Here is a 13446-nt window from a genome sequence, read left to right on the forward strand (position 1 = left end):
ACGTCGTTGACCGTGTTCTGTCAACAATAACTGAGCAGGGAGCATAACATGGAAGCCCAATGCCCCATCATCTGCATTAGAATTCCCCAAATGGTTCTGGATTCATGTGCACTTCATCGCTGCGTCCTCATGTCCATTGGCTAGCGATCATCGTGTGTTCTCGGATGACATTAGGTCCGGCCGTGCTAGGCCCGTTCGAGCCGTAAGTCTCCCTTCACGCGTGGGTCAGACGGCGCTGACACTCGAGAAACGGACCATGCTCTATCCATATGCTGACAATTTGGGGGTTGCCGCCTTGTTGCGCCCGACTCACTCCAAATGAATCAGCTATCAATCATGCCAGCCTCACTCGTGGTCTCGTCTGCTCATCACCCTCACGCATGGTGGTGCAGCAGCTTGCCGGACTGAGGTGACCATTGACGGAGATACAGCATCTCGACAAAGGTGTATTGAGGGTCATACGTCCTCCACGAATCTCTCAACGGTCACCGCCTGGCGGTATCAGCTCCCCATGGTCCAAAAGCTCGTGCCCTTCTCAGACGGGCCAACGCGCGAGAAAAAGATACTCTCGCTTGGCTTCTATCGCACCGGATCGCAGTCTCTGAAAGAGGCACTCACAATCTTGCACTACAAGGATGTGTTCCACTCGTCTGCCATCATGGACGCGCCCATCAAGTTCGCCAGCCTAGGCGCCGCAGCAGACGACAATATAACCTGTCTGCCCTCTTACACAGGACGGCACTGGAATCGTGCCCAGTGGGATCGCATCTTCGGTCCTTGCGAGGCACTCACCGACGTGACCCCTTACTCGTTGGACCTGCTCCGCGTGTATCCCGAAGCTAAGGTCATCCTCGTCAAACGAGATTTCGACTCATGGGCTACAAGCTTTCTGAATACGCTTTTTATACCCTCATCAGTCGGCATCATCCCATGGCTAAGTGGCTGCGTCTTTGAGCCCATGATCGGCCTCAAGGTCAGCAAGATCGTCTGGAAGTTTTACATGGGCCTTTTCGGGGTCTCTGTCCTGCAGAAAGCTGGAAACAGGCAAATCATGAGAGCTGGATACGATCGACATTACGATTTGATTCGTTTACTGGTACCGCCGGATCGTCTGCTCGACATAGATCTGAGAGACCTCTCGTGGGAGCCACTCTGCAAGTTCCTTGAGAAGGACGTGCCGGTCCAGCCTTTCCCCAGGCTGAATGAATCAAAGACCTATGCGGAGTCATGGACCTTATTGCACAGATGGGCGTTCGTCGGTGCCTTGTTCAAGATCGTGCCAGCTTTACTGATCGTCGCCGGACTCACCTGGTGGAGTGAATGGTACTTTGCTGGGCACGGTCGTATAATCTGAAATCTTCGACCGTCTTCCCAACCAAATACTTCCAAGACCGATCCGTTTCAACCAACACAGGCTAGGTCAGACTTCATGTTGTCAGGAGGAGGTTCCCGCTTGATCCGTTGCAGCCTGTGTTATAGAGTTCCAGATGCTGGAGCTTTTCCAGCGATGACGGAATATTGAAGATATGGCGATGTGTGCTAGTACATACCTGGACAAGACGGGCTGGGAATCGCGATGGCTGGGCGGAAGCCCATCTCTAGTCTGCGCCCCGAACTCTCGCCAGGACATATGGTGTGGCCAACATTGCTATCGACTTAAGAGACTTTCAAATGGTATCACGAGGATATCGGAATGTGCGAGACTTGCTTGCGGATGTTGTTACCAGACCTGTGAGGATGGTCATGTTGTGTGGGGAATAAGCGACTTCGGCGTAACCTGGAATCGGACTCTTTATTAGCCGGCCAAGCGACTCTGGTTTTATTGGAGATCGACAATTGACTTCGACACTTCTCTCAACTGAGCAGCCCCATTTATCAAATCTTACGACTTCACCTGGATGAAGGAGGGATTGGATCACTCGTCCACGAGTCAACTTCAGCTTAGTCATGCTGCCGCTGCCACTCCCACTCCCACTCCCACCTGCATGTGGCCATTCCTTACCGCATCTTATCATGTAGAGTGGCAGTGGGGGACAATATGCATCCTGCGAGCTGCCTTTTTCTTACGCTCAACGGCATGGGAGTCATCTTTGGGCACCTGGCAATGTCGCAACGTCGGTCTTAGCGGAACCTTGCAGAATGGCACTGACCAATCATTCAGCTACTGACCGAACCGAAGTCGACAGCTCGCAACATGAAGTAGGCGAACCCTTGCAACCTACTCTGTCGCCAGGTCAGGCACCGGCACCCACTGTCCCTGCCGCTGTGACCCAAAACACGTTGATTGAGCCTCGTCCGGACGCTCCGACTGATGGGGAGGAGGACGACAACGAGGATGGTTATGCCACTGATGATGCTTCAAAAGTGTCAACTTCATTGACAAGCAGCGTCCGTGACTACCATTTCGACAATAGTCGAAGGTACCACAAATACGCCGAGGGTCGCTATCAGTTTCCAAATGATGAGCCTGAACAGGAGAGGGAAGACATGAAGCATGCCATGATCGTACATGCATGCGACGGAAAACTTCACTTTGCGCCGCTAGTCAAGCCTAGGGACATTCTAGACGTGGGCACAGGAACCGGCATTTGGGCTATCGACAGTGCGTGGAGTTACCTTTTCATTCACAACCGCCTTGATGGAAGCTAACGGCGATATGGCAGTGGGCGACGAGTATCCAGAGGCAGAAATCAAGGGGATTGATCTGAGCCCCATCCAACCAATGTGGGTACCACCGAACGTTCGCTTCTGGGTAGACGATGCAGAGGCTGAATGGATCCAACCGCCTAATTCTCTCGACTACATCCACATCCGGCACATGACGAATGCCATCAGGGACTGGCCGACGCTGCTCGCGCGAGCTTTTCAGGCCCTTCGTCAGGGGGGTTGGATCGAGCTGCAAGAGCTGCGCTTCGAGTTGGAAAGCGATGATGGTACTTTGCAAGAAGGCAACATGCTCAACGACTTCTTCCAAAAAGTCGGCAAAGGCCTCAAGACATTTGGCGTGGACCTCTGGGATATGAAGCACAACAAGCAGCGCGTCGTGGACGTTGGCTTTATTAATGTCGAAGAGAAGCTTCTCAAGATCCCCATGGGGCCTTGGCCAATGGACCCGCGCATGAAGATGATTGGACAGTATTGCAGGGCAATAATTGTTGATGCCCTCCACGGCGCCTCCAACAAGTCCTTCACGCATGGTCTGAAGTGGTCTCTCAATGAGATTGAGCTCTATCTGGTGGCGGTCCGCCATGCATGTATGGACAACAGCGTGCACGCTCACATACCATTCCAAGCAGTCACCGCGCAAAAGCCATATTGATAACTACAAAAACCGACAATAAACCACGGTCCACTGTTGAAGCCCAATCTAACATGTCCGGCCAGGAATTAGTCGACCTCTTTCACTGAGCCAGTGTCTTATCTCAGGCTGGATGAAGGATTGATGGCAGTTGGCCTCGTGCCGCCTCATGAAACCTGGCCTCGGCATGATGACAAGGCCACCACGCTATACAAGTCGACCAGAATATGGAGCTGGCTCTTCTGCGTCAACCGGATGCTGTCTTCCACTGGTGCGGACCATCAGGCAAAACTGAATGGCACAGACCATACCATACGTCATCCAGAAACACGGTGAGTTGGAGAACTAGTATACGGTCTCTCCCAACAGCGTTGACTCACGGTGGCTGCTTGTGGCATGACTGACATTGGCCTGCATGCCGCAATTCCAGCTATTCGCAGATGCAGAAGATGTCCTGGCGCAATACTGCGGGGTAAACAAAACGATGCGACTAGGTGCTCGATCAAAACAAACTACTTGCAACACTTCTCGGTAGTTTGAACGTTGCAGCTCTTTGATTGACACGAAAATACCCTCACAGAGATCCTTTATGCAACAAATATCCCGAATTGTGGCAATTGAAATACGGTTTCGGTTTCTTAACGCTCGGGCTCGAAATATCTTGACGAGAAGAGGCTCGATTACTCACAAGCGATAGAGCCAATCTTGATCGTTTATCTATGTGTTTGTTACGCACTCGAGGTGATATGTATCAAAAGCGTCTTCGTAGTCTATCCCGGGTAGTCATTTCAATCGAAGACATGCAACCACATCATAAATATCTCCTACCTGGTATGTTACAACAATAGTCGACTCATACCAGTGTGAGTCAATGATCAAGTCGTGAGAAGGCCACGCTAAGTCTCATTTGCACAACGTGGAGCATGCCTCGAGCTGTCCGTACACTCACGCAATCGATTTCGGAGCCGTGCTAAGGCAGCTCGCATGACACGGTCATCAAAACTCACAAATGGTACTAGCCTACTAGCCCTTTGTCTACCTTGATCGCAAAGCCAGCATGGCCTTTTCGGGCAGCGACTTGGCCCTTTCTTTCTTGGGCGGATTCCTCACCGCTCTCGTCATCTCCCTCGTCGCCGGCGTCGTGATCTTGCAGCGGAGCGATGCCCGAGGACTAGGGCACTGGAAGCTCAACGCCAAAATGCCACTGGCGACGATGTGGATGAACCTGGGGTATTGGTCAGTACTTTGACAGCCACACATAGCCAGCTATGCCTCGACAAGACACGACATCTGACAGAGCAGCAGGACCAGAGATGATGGCAGCCAGATCACATCCTTCGAGGAAGCTGCATCGAACTTGCTTCGCCAAATCCTCCTTCAAGCTGACCTCATCTCCCCACGCGCCAGACCACAAGGATCAATGGCAATACTGGACGTTGGATTCGGCTGTGGAGACCAGACGTGGGCTCTCGTCAAACTCATCGATCCGTCAATGAAGTACACCGACTTTCGCTACGTCGGACTCACCTTGGACGAGGCGCAGACGGAGACCGCCTCGCGGTATATTTGCTCGTCTGTTGCTTCGGCCGAGTTTCCTTGCCCTGATGCTACCGCATTCAAACTCTTTTGTGCGGACGCGTCCGTGCCTAATCAATGGGCGGGCCCTGTTCTCCGAGAGGTCGAGACATTGAAAGCGTTTGGTGCAAAGTGGTTTCTGGCACTGGACTGTATTTACTACTTCTCGCCGTCTAGGCGTCCCATCATGGACTTTAGTGCGAACCAATTGGGTGCTGGTTTCATGGCGTTCGATCTGCTAATGAACCCTGAGGCGTCGAGGAAGGATGCACTCATCGCCAGGCTTGTAGGGGTAATGATGGGCTGTCCATTCAGGACATTCCTCACGCAGGTGGAGTACGAGCGGCAGTTAGTTGATTGCGGATATCTAAGGGAGCAGATAGAGATCAGAGATATCACGGAGCATGTATTTCCAGGAGTTGTTCGGTTCTTGGATGCCCAAGATCGGGCGTTGAGTCAGTACGGCATGTCGCTAGGTGGCTATAAGCTCGCCGGTAGATTGTTCGACTGGTTCGGGCGTTCCGGTGTATTGAAGGCTGTCCTTGTTGTTGCCCGTGCCAAGGGCAGCACGGGAGACGTGGATATGGCCAACGTGGAAGCATGAAAGCTGAGGAATTGATAAAGCTGTGATTGCTCCTGACATAGTCCTCATTGCCTGACACATCCATTAAGATAAGCCAGCGAAAATACAGCATCTCAGACTTTCAACAAAATCTCCGCCTATGAGCCAAGGCTGTGTTAAGAAGTCAAGATAGGCCGCTCGATCCCGGGGGAGGCTGATCAAGACCGTGCGTCGGCATTATGACCACCGCGGTACCTTAAAAACATCCGGGACAGAGGTTTTCTGGACTCTCGGAAGCCATCGTCGGCATCGGTCACAGCCAACGCTGCGTCGCCCACTTCAGCGTCTGCGTCTTCTTCGGCAGCATCAGGGTGTCCGGCGCCATCATTCACCTTGTGGTGTCCGTTATCGGCCTGGGTCACAAACACAGTCTTCTCGGTCTCGTTAGGCTCCGTATGCCCCTTGACCTCCTTGGCGTTTGTCTGACTGTTGTGGACAATGTGCTGCCCACTCTGGTGGCCAGGAGCGATTTCAGAGCGATCCCCCCAGTATTGAAGCCCACCAGGCCTCAATCTTGGCCTAGACGATGTCCGAATGCCATTTAATGTCGCCAGCCTTTCTCGAACCCTCTGGCGTAATGGTCCCTTCTTCACTCATGTCTGTATCTGTTGCATTAGCTTGCAATCTTTCCCCTTTGGGCCCGATGCACTCACTGGTGACACACTTGCCGTGAAGCATGTTTTGCGATGCAGGCTCATCGTCGTCGTCATCCATGGATGATGGCCACCCAGGTGGATAATACTTACCGACGCCAGCAGGACCCCCTGGAATAAAGTCTTGGTGCATGCTTTCCTCAACATATGGGGGAAAATAGTGCCCCCGGTCCTGCCCCGGCGCGTAGCCAACTTGAGATTGCGCCTGAGGATGGTGAGTCTCTTGTTGAGGCGGACTATAGTAGTTCTTGGGGGCGTGATATGGCTCATGAGCATAGCGAACACCCTCATTTCCGTAGAGAGGCTCTTTCAGCCCTTGAGGCTGCGGCCGCTGCTCCAGTCGCTGCTTCGATCGCTGAGGAGACTGCTGCCGTTGTTTCGGTTTTCGAGGACGAGGTTTCTGTCGAGGTAGTTTTTTGGGTTGCGGCTGAGGTTTATTCGGAGTTCGACGCTGAGGCTCACGCAGAGGCCGGGGCTGAGATAGCTGTTGGCATTGACGCGGAGGCTGGACTAGTTGATCAGCTTCCACTCCTTCACCGGGCACATCCTTCTCGACTATCGCATCCGCTGTTTCAGGAGGCTCGTTGTCTGCATCAAGATCGTCTTTGTTTCCATGCATCGCAGCAACGTAGTCTGGATGCGGGTTTGGGAAAGGATATGGGTACTTGACCGCCTTGGAGTCTCTCCAGACGTGATGTCGAGCCCCATGAGACGTCTGCCAGTCCTCATCCTCGAACAAAACACGTCGACGATTCTGACCGGCTACCAGCTTGGGAGCCGCTATTGACCTCAGCTGGTGTTTTCGCTGCTGTTTCAGTTGCTGATCTGCCTGCGGCTGCTTTTGCTGTTGCTTTTGCTGCTGTTTCTGCATTTCTTTATCGGCCTGCGCTTGCTTTTGGGCCTTAGCAATCTTAGCGGCCTTCTGCTTCTCGGCGACTGCCTTCATTTCCTCAAGCTTCTCTGGACCAGAGAGCATTGGTTGCTTCTGTGTTGGCTTTGATTGCTGGTTCTGTTCCTGGACCACGTTTTGCTTCTGTTTCGCCGCTGCTTCCGCGGCCTTGCGCTCTTCGGCAGCTGCTTTCATTTTCGCAAGCTTCTCATCACTGACAAGTCCCTCACCGTTGGCGTGAGCCCTGAACGCATCAAAAGGGCTCTGTATTCCGGGAATCTCGAAGTTCGGTCCTTGGAAAGAAGTTTGAAGCTTGTCAGCAATATCTTTTCTTGAGGGTGTATGCTGAGGAGCAGGCGCAGGGTGTGGTTGTGTGGGTTGTTGCTGGGGGGGAGGGGGAAGTTGAGGCCGCTTATTCACGTGTTCCTGCTTCACATCCGTGGGGGCGTCACGGAAAGGAGCGAGTTTCCAGCCTGCACCAGTGTTGGGCGAAGGCTCGACATCGTTGCTCCAGGGCTCAGGAACACCGCCCGCCGGAAGGTCTTCAACATAGTCGTCCACCTCTTCGTTGTGTGGATCGTAGTACTCTCCAGCTCCATCAACATAGCCCTCGTCGGCGTATGGCTCTTGACTCTCGTCGCCCTCGTTTGCGATAGCGAGCTGTGCGAGTTCTTGAATCTGCGAACCTTGGTCATATTCTGGTGACTGGTCAACAATTGGGTGGTTCAAGTCTGCTTCCGCCTCGGATTCATCCTCCTCCTCCTCCTCCTCTTTCAACTGATCTTCTGGCTTGGGCTTCACTCGCCCGTTTTGCCTGATATCCTCACGATATGCTCGTGTGAACGCTAAAGCTTCGGGGGTCTTTGGAAATTTATAAGGAGAAGGTCTCACGCGTCGCTTCTGATGCTTCTGGGGCCTATAGCTTCCAACGGGATAATGCGGTTGCTGGACGGGGGCTTTGCCGTGAGCCTGGGGAATGTGATAATGTCCATGCCTGGGTTGCCCTTGTGGATGCTGGCTTCGGTAAGGCTGGGCTTGAGGGACGCGCTGCTGAGACTGGGCTTGGGGCTGCTCTTGATAGGGCATGTTCTGTTGCATTTGCTGGCCAGCTCCCTGAGGCTGTGGACGATACTGAGGGTTCTTGGAGAGGTAGTCGTTGTACTCACCCGCAGGCACCATGAGAGCTTCCCCCTTCGTCTTGTCCTTAGGGATCACGACGACGAAATCGTCACCGTCTTGTTTATCAGGATGTACTGGAGCCTGCGCTAGAGCCGGATTGGAATACTGTGGTGGAGTCGGGTTGTGATGTTGGGGTGGTGGCAGTGCCTGCGGGGCTGGTCGATGCTTGTGCGAGTTCTCCTTCTTGAGAATCTGATACTCATCCTCGTCCCAGTAGTACTCAGGATTTTTTTCAAAGAAGAACTCCCAAGCAGCGCGGCGTTCAACCTCTTCTTCGCCCGCGTCGTGATGCCCGCGACACTCCAGATTGGAGCACAGATTGTCATCCACTTTGTGTTCGCTGCCAACGGCGCTTCTGTCTTCAACTTCTGAGGCGTGGACTTCTAGATTGGCGATCCTTGGTTCGAAGGCTACATCTGTCGATGCGGCATTGGAAGTTGATGAGATCAGGGGTGCAGCAATAGGGGCCACTCGAGAGAGCGCAGGCCTCGTGCTGGTCAGAAATTGGGCGTTTACCAGCACAAATTGTGCTGCAGAGATCATGGCCAAAAGTCGCGTATGATTCCGAGCCATATTGATATCCGGTGCCGTGCAGATGTACACTGACATCGGCACAGTCCAAGGTAGGGTTTGTAGAAGAACAATGGTAAAGGGGTCAAGCCTGTGGTTGATAGGCGGGTGATAAGTCGTCCCGTTCAACACTTCCGCAAGACCTGGCTGACTTACCTTGAGCTGTCGCGCTGCGCTTTAGTTTAGCGACAATTTTGTGATGCGCTGGCCCTTGCAGAAGGTTGTGATGGCTCGAAGCATGTCGACTGGCAACACTCCGCAGGCCCTAGGGCCTTAGGGCTCAGCCGTTGATGATGAACTCCTAACAGAGCATCAAATACACTCTAATTGGATCCATGGTCTTTTTGGACAGGCTCTGAGCCTGATCCGCACCGCACGTTGGATGTTGGCTATCAGGGTGCTGCTAGCAAATGGCATCGTCCGGTTCAAATCTTTGCATCAACATCTGAATCAGCTTTTACATCTTTTCCTCCGCGCTGCATGGACATGCATGGGCGAAGGATGCATGCCTTTTTGTTGATAAAAACACGTGTCTGGTTGAGACCCATGAGTTTGGACACTCGGAGTACCTTGCCCCTTGGGTCAGTCACTCAGTTGGATCAGTGAGTCAGTGACCAGTCCTTTATTAGCGTGAACGAAAGCACACTGAAGAAAGCATCACTCCAGCATCCACTGAATCCTTCAGGCGTGTAATACATTAGAAGAATGGTCGTCAAGAAGTGGAGTGTCCCAAAGTGACATGTAATTAGAACCGCTTTCGCGGTCACTTTCAGTTGGACGCGCTGATGTGAGGCGCTCGTTGAATTGCAATCGAGGAAGGACAATGTCCGCTCGCTTTTGGCTTCGGGGAAGACTTACCCCGAGCACACCCCGCTCCTTAGGGTAGGTCGAACGCTGCACTTCGCAAATACCATTCGCGCAGTCTTCGCATTTGTTGTTTGGCATTGTCTATCGAGCTGTCAAAAGGCATTGGACAAGACATCAGGCGCATTATCCCACTAGCTTTTACATCCTTAAGCGTGTCTATCCGTGCCTTTGACCATTGGCTCTTGCACGACTCCAATCCCTCATTGCGGGACCGGCTCTCGATTCCCCCCTCCGATCCGTCGTCTCCTCTATTGACTACCCCACCGTGATGCATCATGCACTACGTACCCTCGTCCGAATGGTAATGAACCGGCACGATTACTGGACTCCTTCTCCTTAAGTAAGGTACTGATCGCCCTCCATACCCATGCGCCCCTTTCTCAAGTCATTACCTGCTTTTCTTCACAGCATCTCATCTCCCATTTCCCATTCCCGAAATACCCTTAGAGCCATCGTGACAAAGCGAGCAATGGCTACCGCGGCAGCAGGAAAGCGTCTTGCCGGCAAGACCATTGTTATCACCGGCGCGTCCTCCGGCATCGGGCGCTCGACGGCCCTCGAATTTGCGCGCACGTCACCCCAGGATCTGCGGCTCATCCTCACCGCACGTCGGGACGAGGTCTTGCGCGAGCTCGCCGACGAGATCAAGAAGGAAGTCGGCGAGGGCGTCAAGGTCCTGCCTGTCAAGCTGGATGTCAGCGACCCAGAGGCCGTGCGTGGTTTCGTGGGAAACCTGCCTGAGGATTGGAGGGATATCAACGTCCTTGTCAACAATGCGTCAGTGAGAAGAAACCACATGGGATCGTAAAGTCAATGCTGATTGTAAGAAAGTGGTCTCGTCAAGGGGGTTGACAAGGCCCCCAGCATCAAGGAGGAGGATATGAAAATCATGTTTGACACCAATGTGACTGGTCTCATCAACATGACCCAGGCCATCTTGCCCATCTTCCTGAAGCGTCCCGAAGGTGGCCAAGGTGATGTCATCAACATCGGCTCCATCGCTGGTAAGGCTAGATGAGACCTTGTCAGAGTGCTCGAAATGCTGATTCACGTCAAGGCCGCGAGCCTTATGTAGGCGGGGGCATCTATTGCGCCACCAAGGCTGCTGTGCGCAGCTTCACGGAGTCCCTCCGCAAGGAACTCATCGCAACCCGCATCAGGGTCATAGGCGTGGACCCCGGACAAGTCGAGACTGTGAGCATGCCTCCAAAGACCACTAAAGAACTCGCGGTTGACCTTGGTATAGAACTTCTCAGTCGTTCGCTTTTACGGAGACAAGTCCAAGGCCGATGCTGTCTACGCGTAAGTTGTGCGGAGCTGATTGTCATGTGCCTCTGCTAATGACTGCGCAGCGGCTGCGAGCCATTGACCCCAGATGACATTGCCGAGATCATCGTGTTCGCTGCATCCAGGCGGGAGAACGTGGTCCTCGCCGACTCGCTCATTTTCCCTAACCACCAGGCGGCGGCAACTATTATGCACCGCAAGACAACATAGAGAAGGACGATAACAGAGCAATTATAAGATATCTATATTGTGCACGCGATGCTGATCGTAGGACTACGCATGGGAATGTTCGAAATTTTCTCTTGCCCCCAATCCACTCCAAAAGGCATGGATCACAATGATCTGAATTAGGGGCCTTCTTCAAACGAATAATATGATCTGCCAACGTTCCGTTCAGGATCCATTCTGAGTTGAATCGGACCCTGGCTGCCACGAGGACAGCACCGCTGGATGGGCATAAAGCCCTGAACATGGCACGCGTGCGAAGTCGATGAGATCCCCTTACGAGACCGTGAGTGCAATAGTCGTAGTATTCGTCAACTGCCTGCCGCCGTTAACACATTTCCCATAAATTGCAATGACCACTGTGCCCGGTGGTGCATGTCCCAGACGCCTCGCTAAACAAATCACGACCAAAGCAGACACCACATCAGGTGCGAAAAAAATAATTCAGTTGTCCGAGGCAGTGCAACCTTTCAGTCACCGTAATGCTGGAACAACGGCGACAAGCTCTCGCCGAAATGATTGCGTCGGATAGCCTCGGCTAGCATGAACGACAGGTCCAGGATGACAAGCTTGGTGATGCCTCGAGAGCGTTCCTCGCTGAGCGGGAAGCTGTTGGTGACAACGATTTTATCGATGCACTGACAAGCTTGCAGCTGCTCCAAGCAGTCGCCGCCAAACACTCCGTGAGTGGCGATGCAGTACACTTTTTGGGCGCCGCCTCGCTTCACCACGGTCTCGGCTGCGGCAATCCACGTAGCTGGCTTGTCGATCATGTCATCGACAATGAAGACCGTGCGATTTTTCACGTCGCCTACCAGGGTAATCATGTGCTCGACTTCCGGGTCCTCGAATGCATTGTCCTCATCGTCCGAGCTCACGGCAGCATCGCCTGAGCCACCAAGGGACTGACGGTCCGGCACAAACATTGAGGAGTGATGAGACATGGTCATCGGGTCCTCTTCATGCAGACTGTTGTCAGCTGTTGACCGACTCGGCGAAGAGGCATCATCTTCCACAATATGGCCGTGCACTAAGCGCCCATGGGTCACTTCTCTGGCGCGGCCATCGTCGAATTCGAGATCACCGTTCACGGACGGGTCAGGTGAGCGACCTGGGGGTGTGATGGTGCTTTGCGACGGCCGCCCGCCATTGGGCCGGATGGCCAGATTGCCCCCTGTCGGTGACCCTGTGTCATCTGCAATCGTGCCGCGGGATCCACGGACAGGAGTCCGCTCGCGCTCGCCGGCGGTGCGTTGCGGTTCAGTGGGGTCGGTGTAGTTGCTGCCCTGCGCTGTCGTCTCCACTGCCTGGTGTTGCGAGCCCCCGAGATGGTGCATCATCATGCTGCCAACCATGTTTGAGCCCCCGCGTTTTCGTTCAGTCGTCACCATGCCGAAGTTTAGCTTAAGAGCATCGGCAAGGGACGTGACTCGCTTGGTTCCGCCAGGGTTCTTGGATACCACAACAGCTTCGCGCCAGTGAGGCACATTCCTGCGGATCCATTTCGCGATGATGGGCTCGGCATGAAGGTTATCGACGGGACATTTGAAAAACCCTTGCATCTGAGACGCGTGTAGATCGACCGTGATAACGTGCTTCACGCCTGCGACCCCGAGAAGATTGGCAAGCATGCGCGCTGTGATGGCGCCGCGGTGGGCCTTCTTCTTGGATTGTCGGCTATATGGGAAATAAGGTAGGACAGCTGGTGACTGTCAGTGTCATAGCCCCGGAACCATTGCTTGGGTAGGGGGTGCTTACCCGTGACCTTGTTCGCCGAACCACCCTTGGCTGCACTGATCATAATGAGGAGCTCCATGATTGAGTCGTTGATACGGGGGCTTCCCGATTGTACAACGAAGACATCTTTCTCGCGGACGCTGGTCAAAAGCCTGACGCTAGTCTCGCCCTTTGAGCCAGTTAGCCGGCAAAGTCGGAAAGAGCCAAGAGCTGCAGAAAGCTCACATTGGAGAATTGGGTCAATTCGGCATCGGCAGGCTGCATGCCCAGGTTCCCACAGATCTGGCCCGTGAGAGCTGGGCACGAGTTGCCAGCGAAGATGAGGGTGTTGCGCATCGCTGGCTGAGAGTCTTTGACGACTCGGGAAACTAAGAGGCAACAATCAAACACCAGCCGTGACTCACACGCGCAAGGTCGCGTCGCGGTTGCGGCAGGAGGGTGCCCTGTTGTTGTGATCAATGCAAAGGCGGAATGTGTGCAGAAAAAAAAAAAGGTTGGGGTAGGGTGAAGGATAAAAGAAGGCGGTTAAGTTTTGAAGAAGCAT

The 13446-nt window shown here is 53.5% G+C and overlaps 6 protein-coding genes across 6 annotated transcripts; 4 read left to right on the forward strand and 2 right to left on the reverse strand.

Annotated features, from left to right (window-relative positions):
* Positions 1–511: 511 nt before the first annotated feature.
* On the forward strand, positions 512–1354 carry J7T54_000855 (uncharacterized protein; the record flags this gene model as incomplete). Its single annotated transcript, XM_051504887.1, has 1 exon — positions 512–1354. One exon carries the CDS (start codon positions 512–514, stop codon positions 1352–1354), a length of 843 nt encoding a protein of 280 aa, XP_051363568.1.
* A 750-nt stretch (positions 1355–2104) lies between these two features.
* Positions 2105–3319, forward strand: J7T54_000856 (uncharacterized protein; the record flags this gene model as incomplete). Its single annotated transcript, XM_051504888.1, has 3 exons — positions 2105–2114; positions 2162–2602; positions 2664–3319. 3 exons carry the CDS (start codon positions 2105–2107, stop codon positions 3317–3319), a joined length of 1107 nt encoding a protein of 368 aa, XP_051363569.1.
* Positions 3320–4355: 1036 nt separating this feature from the next.
* Positions 4356–5477, forward strand: J7T54_000857 (uncharacterized protein; the record flags this gene model as incomplete). The annotated part of the gene is made up of 2 exons (XM_051504889.1): positions 4356–4534; positions 4604–5477. 2 exons carry the CDS (start codon positions 4356–4358, stop codon positions 5475–5477), a joined length of 1053 nt encoding a protein of 350 aa, XP_051363570.1.
* A 980-nt stretch (positions 5478–6457) lies between these two features.
* J7T54_000858 (uncharacterized protein) lies at positions 6458–8759 on the reverse strand (the record flags this gene model as incomplete). Its single annotated transcript, XM_051504890.1, has 3 exons — positions 6458–6653; positions 6814–7330; positions 7490–8759. 3 exons carry the CDS (start codon positions 8757–8759, stop codon positions 6458–6460), a joined length of 1983 nt encoding a protein of 660 aa, XP_051363571.1.
* A 1363-nt stretch (positions 8760–10122) lies between these two features.
* Positions 10123–11150, forward strand: J7T54_000859 (3-hydroxy acid dehydrogenase / malonic semialdehyde reductase; the record flags this gene model as incomplete). The annotated part of the gene is made up of 5 exons (XM_051504891.1): positions 10123–10430; positions 10485–10657; positions 10711–10847; positions 10900–10955; positions 11006–11150. 5 exons carry the CDS (start codon positions 10123–10125, stop codon positions 11148–11150), a joined length of 819 nt encoding a protein of 272 aa, XP_051363572.1.
* Positions 11151–11635: 485 nt separating this feature from the next.
* J7T54_000860 (Ribose-phosphate pyrophosphokinase-like protein) lies at positions 11636–13238 on the reverse strand (the record flags this gene model as incomplete). The annotated part of the gene is made up of 3 exons (XM_051504892.1): positions 11636–12867; positions 12924–13071; positions 13128–13238. 3 exons carry the CDS (start codon positions 13236–13238, stop codon positions 11636–11638), a joined length of 1491 nt encoding a protein of 496 aa, XP_051363573.1.
* Between the last annotated feature and the right edge of the window lie 208 nt (positions 13239–13446).

This window comes from Emericellopsis cladophorae (genome assembly GCF_022114955.1).
Source record: "Emericellopsis cladophorae strain MUM 19.33 chromosome Unknown NODE_11_length_583618_cov_114_125112, whole genome shotgun sequence".
Classification (NCBI taxonomy): domain Eukaryota; kingdom Fungi; phylum Ascomycota; class Sordariomycetes; order Hypocreales; family Bionectriaceae; genus Emericellopsis; species Emericellopsis cladophorae.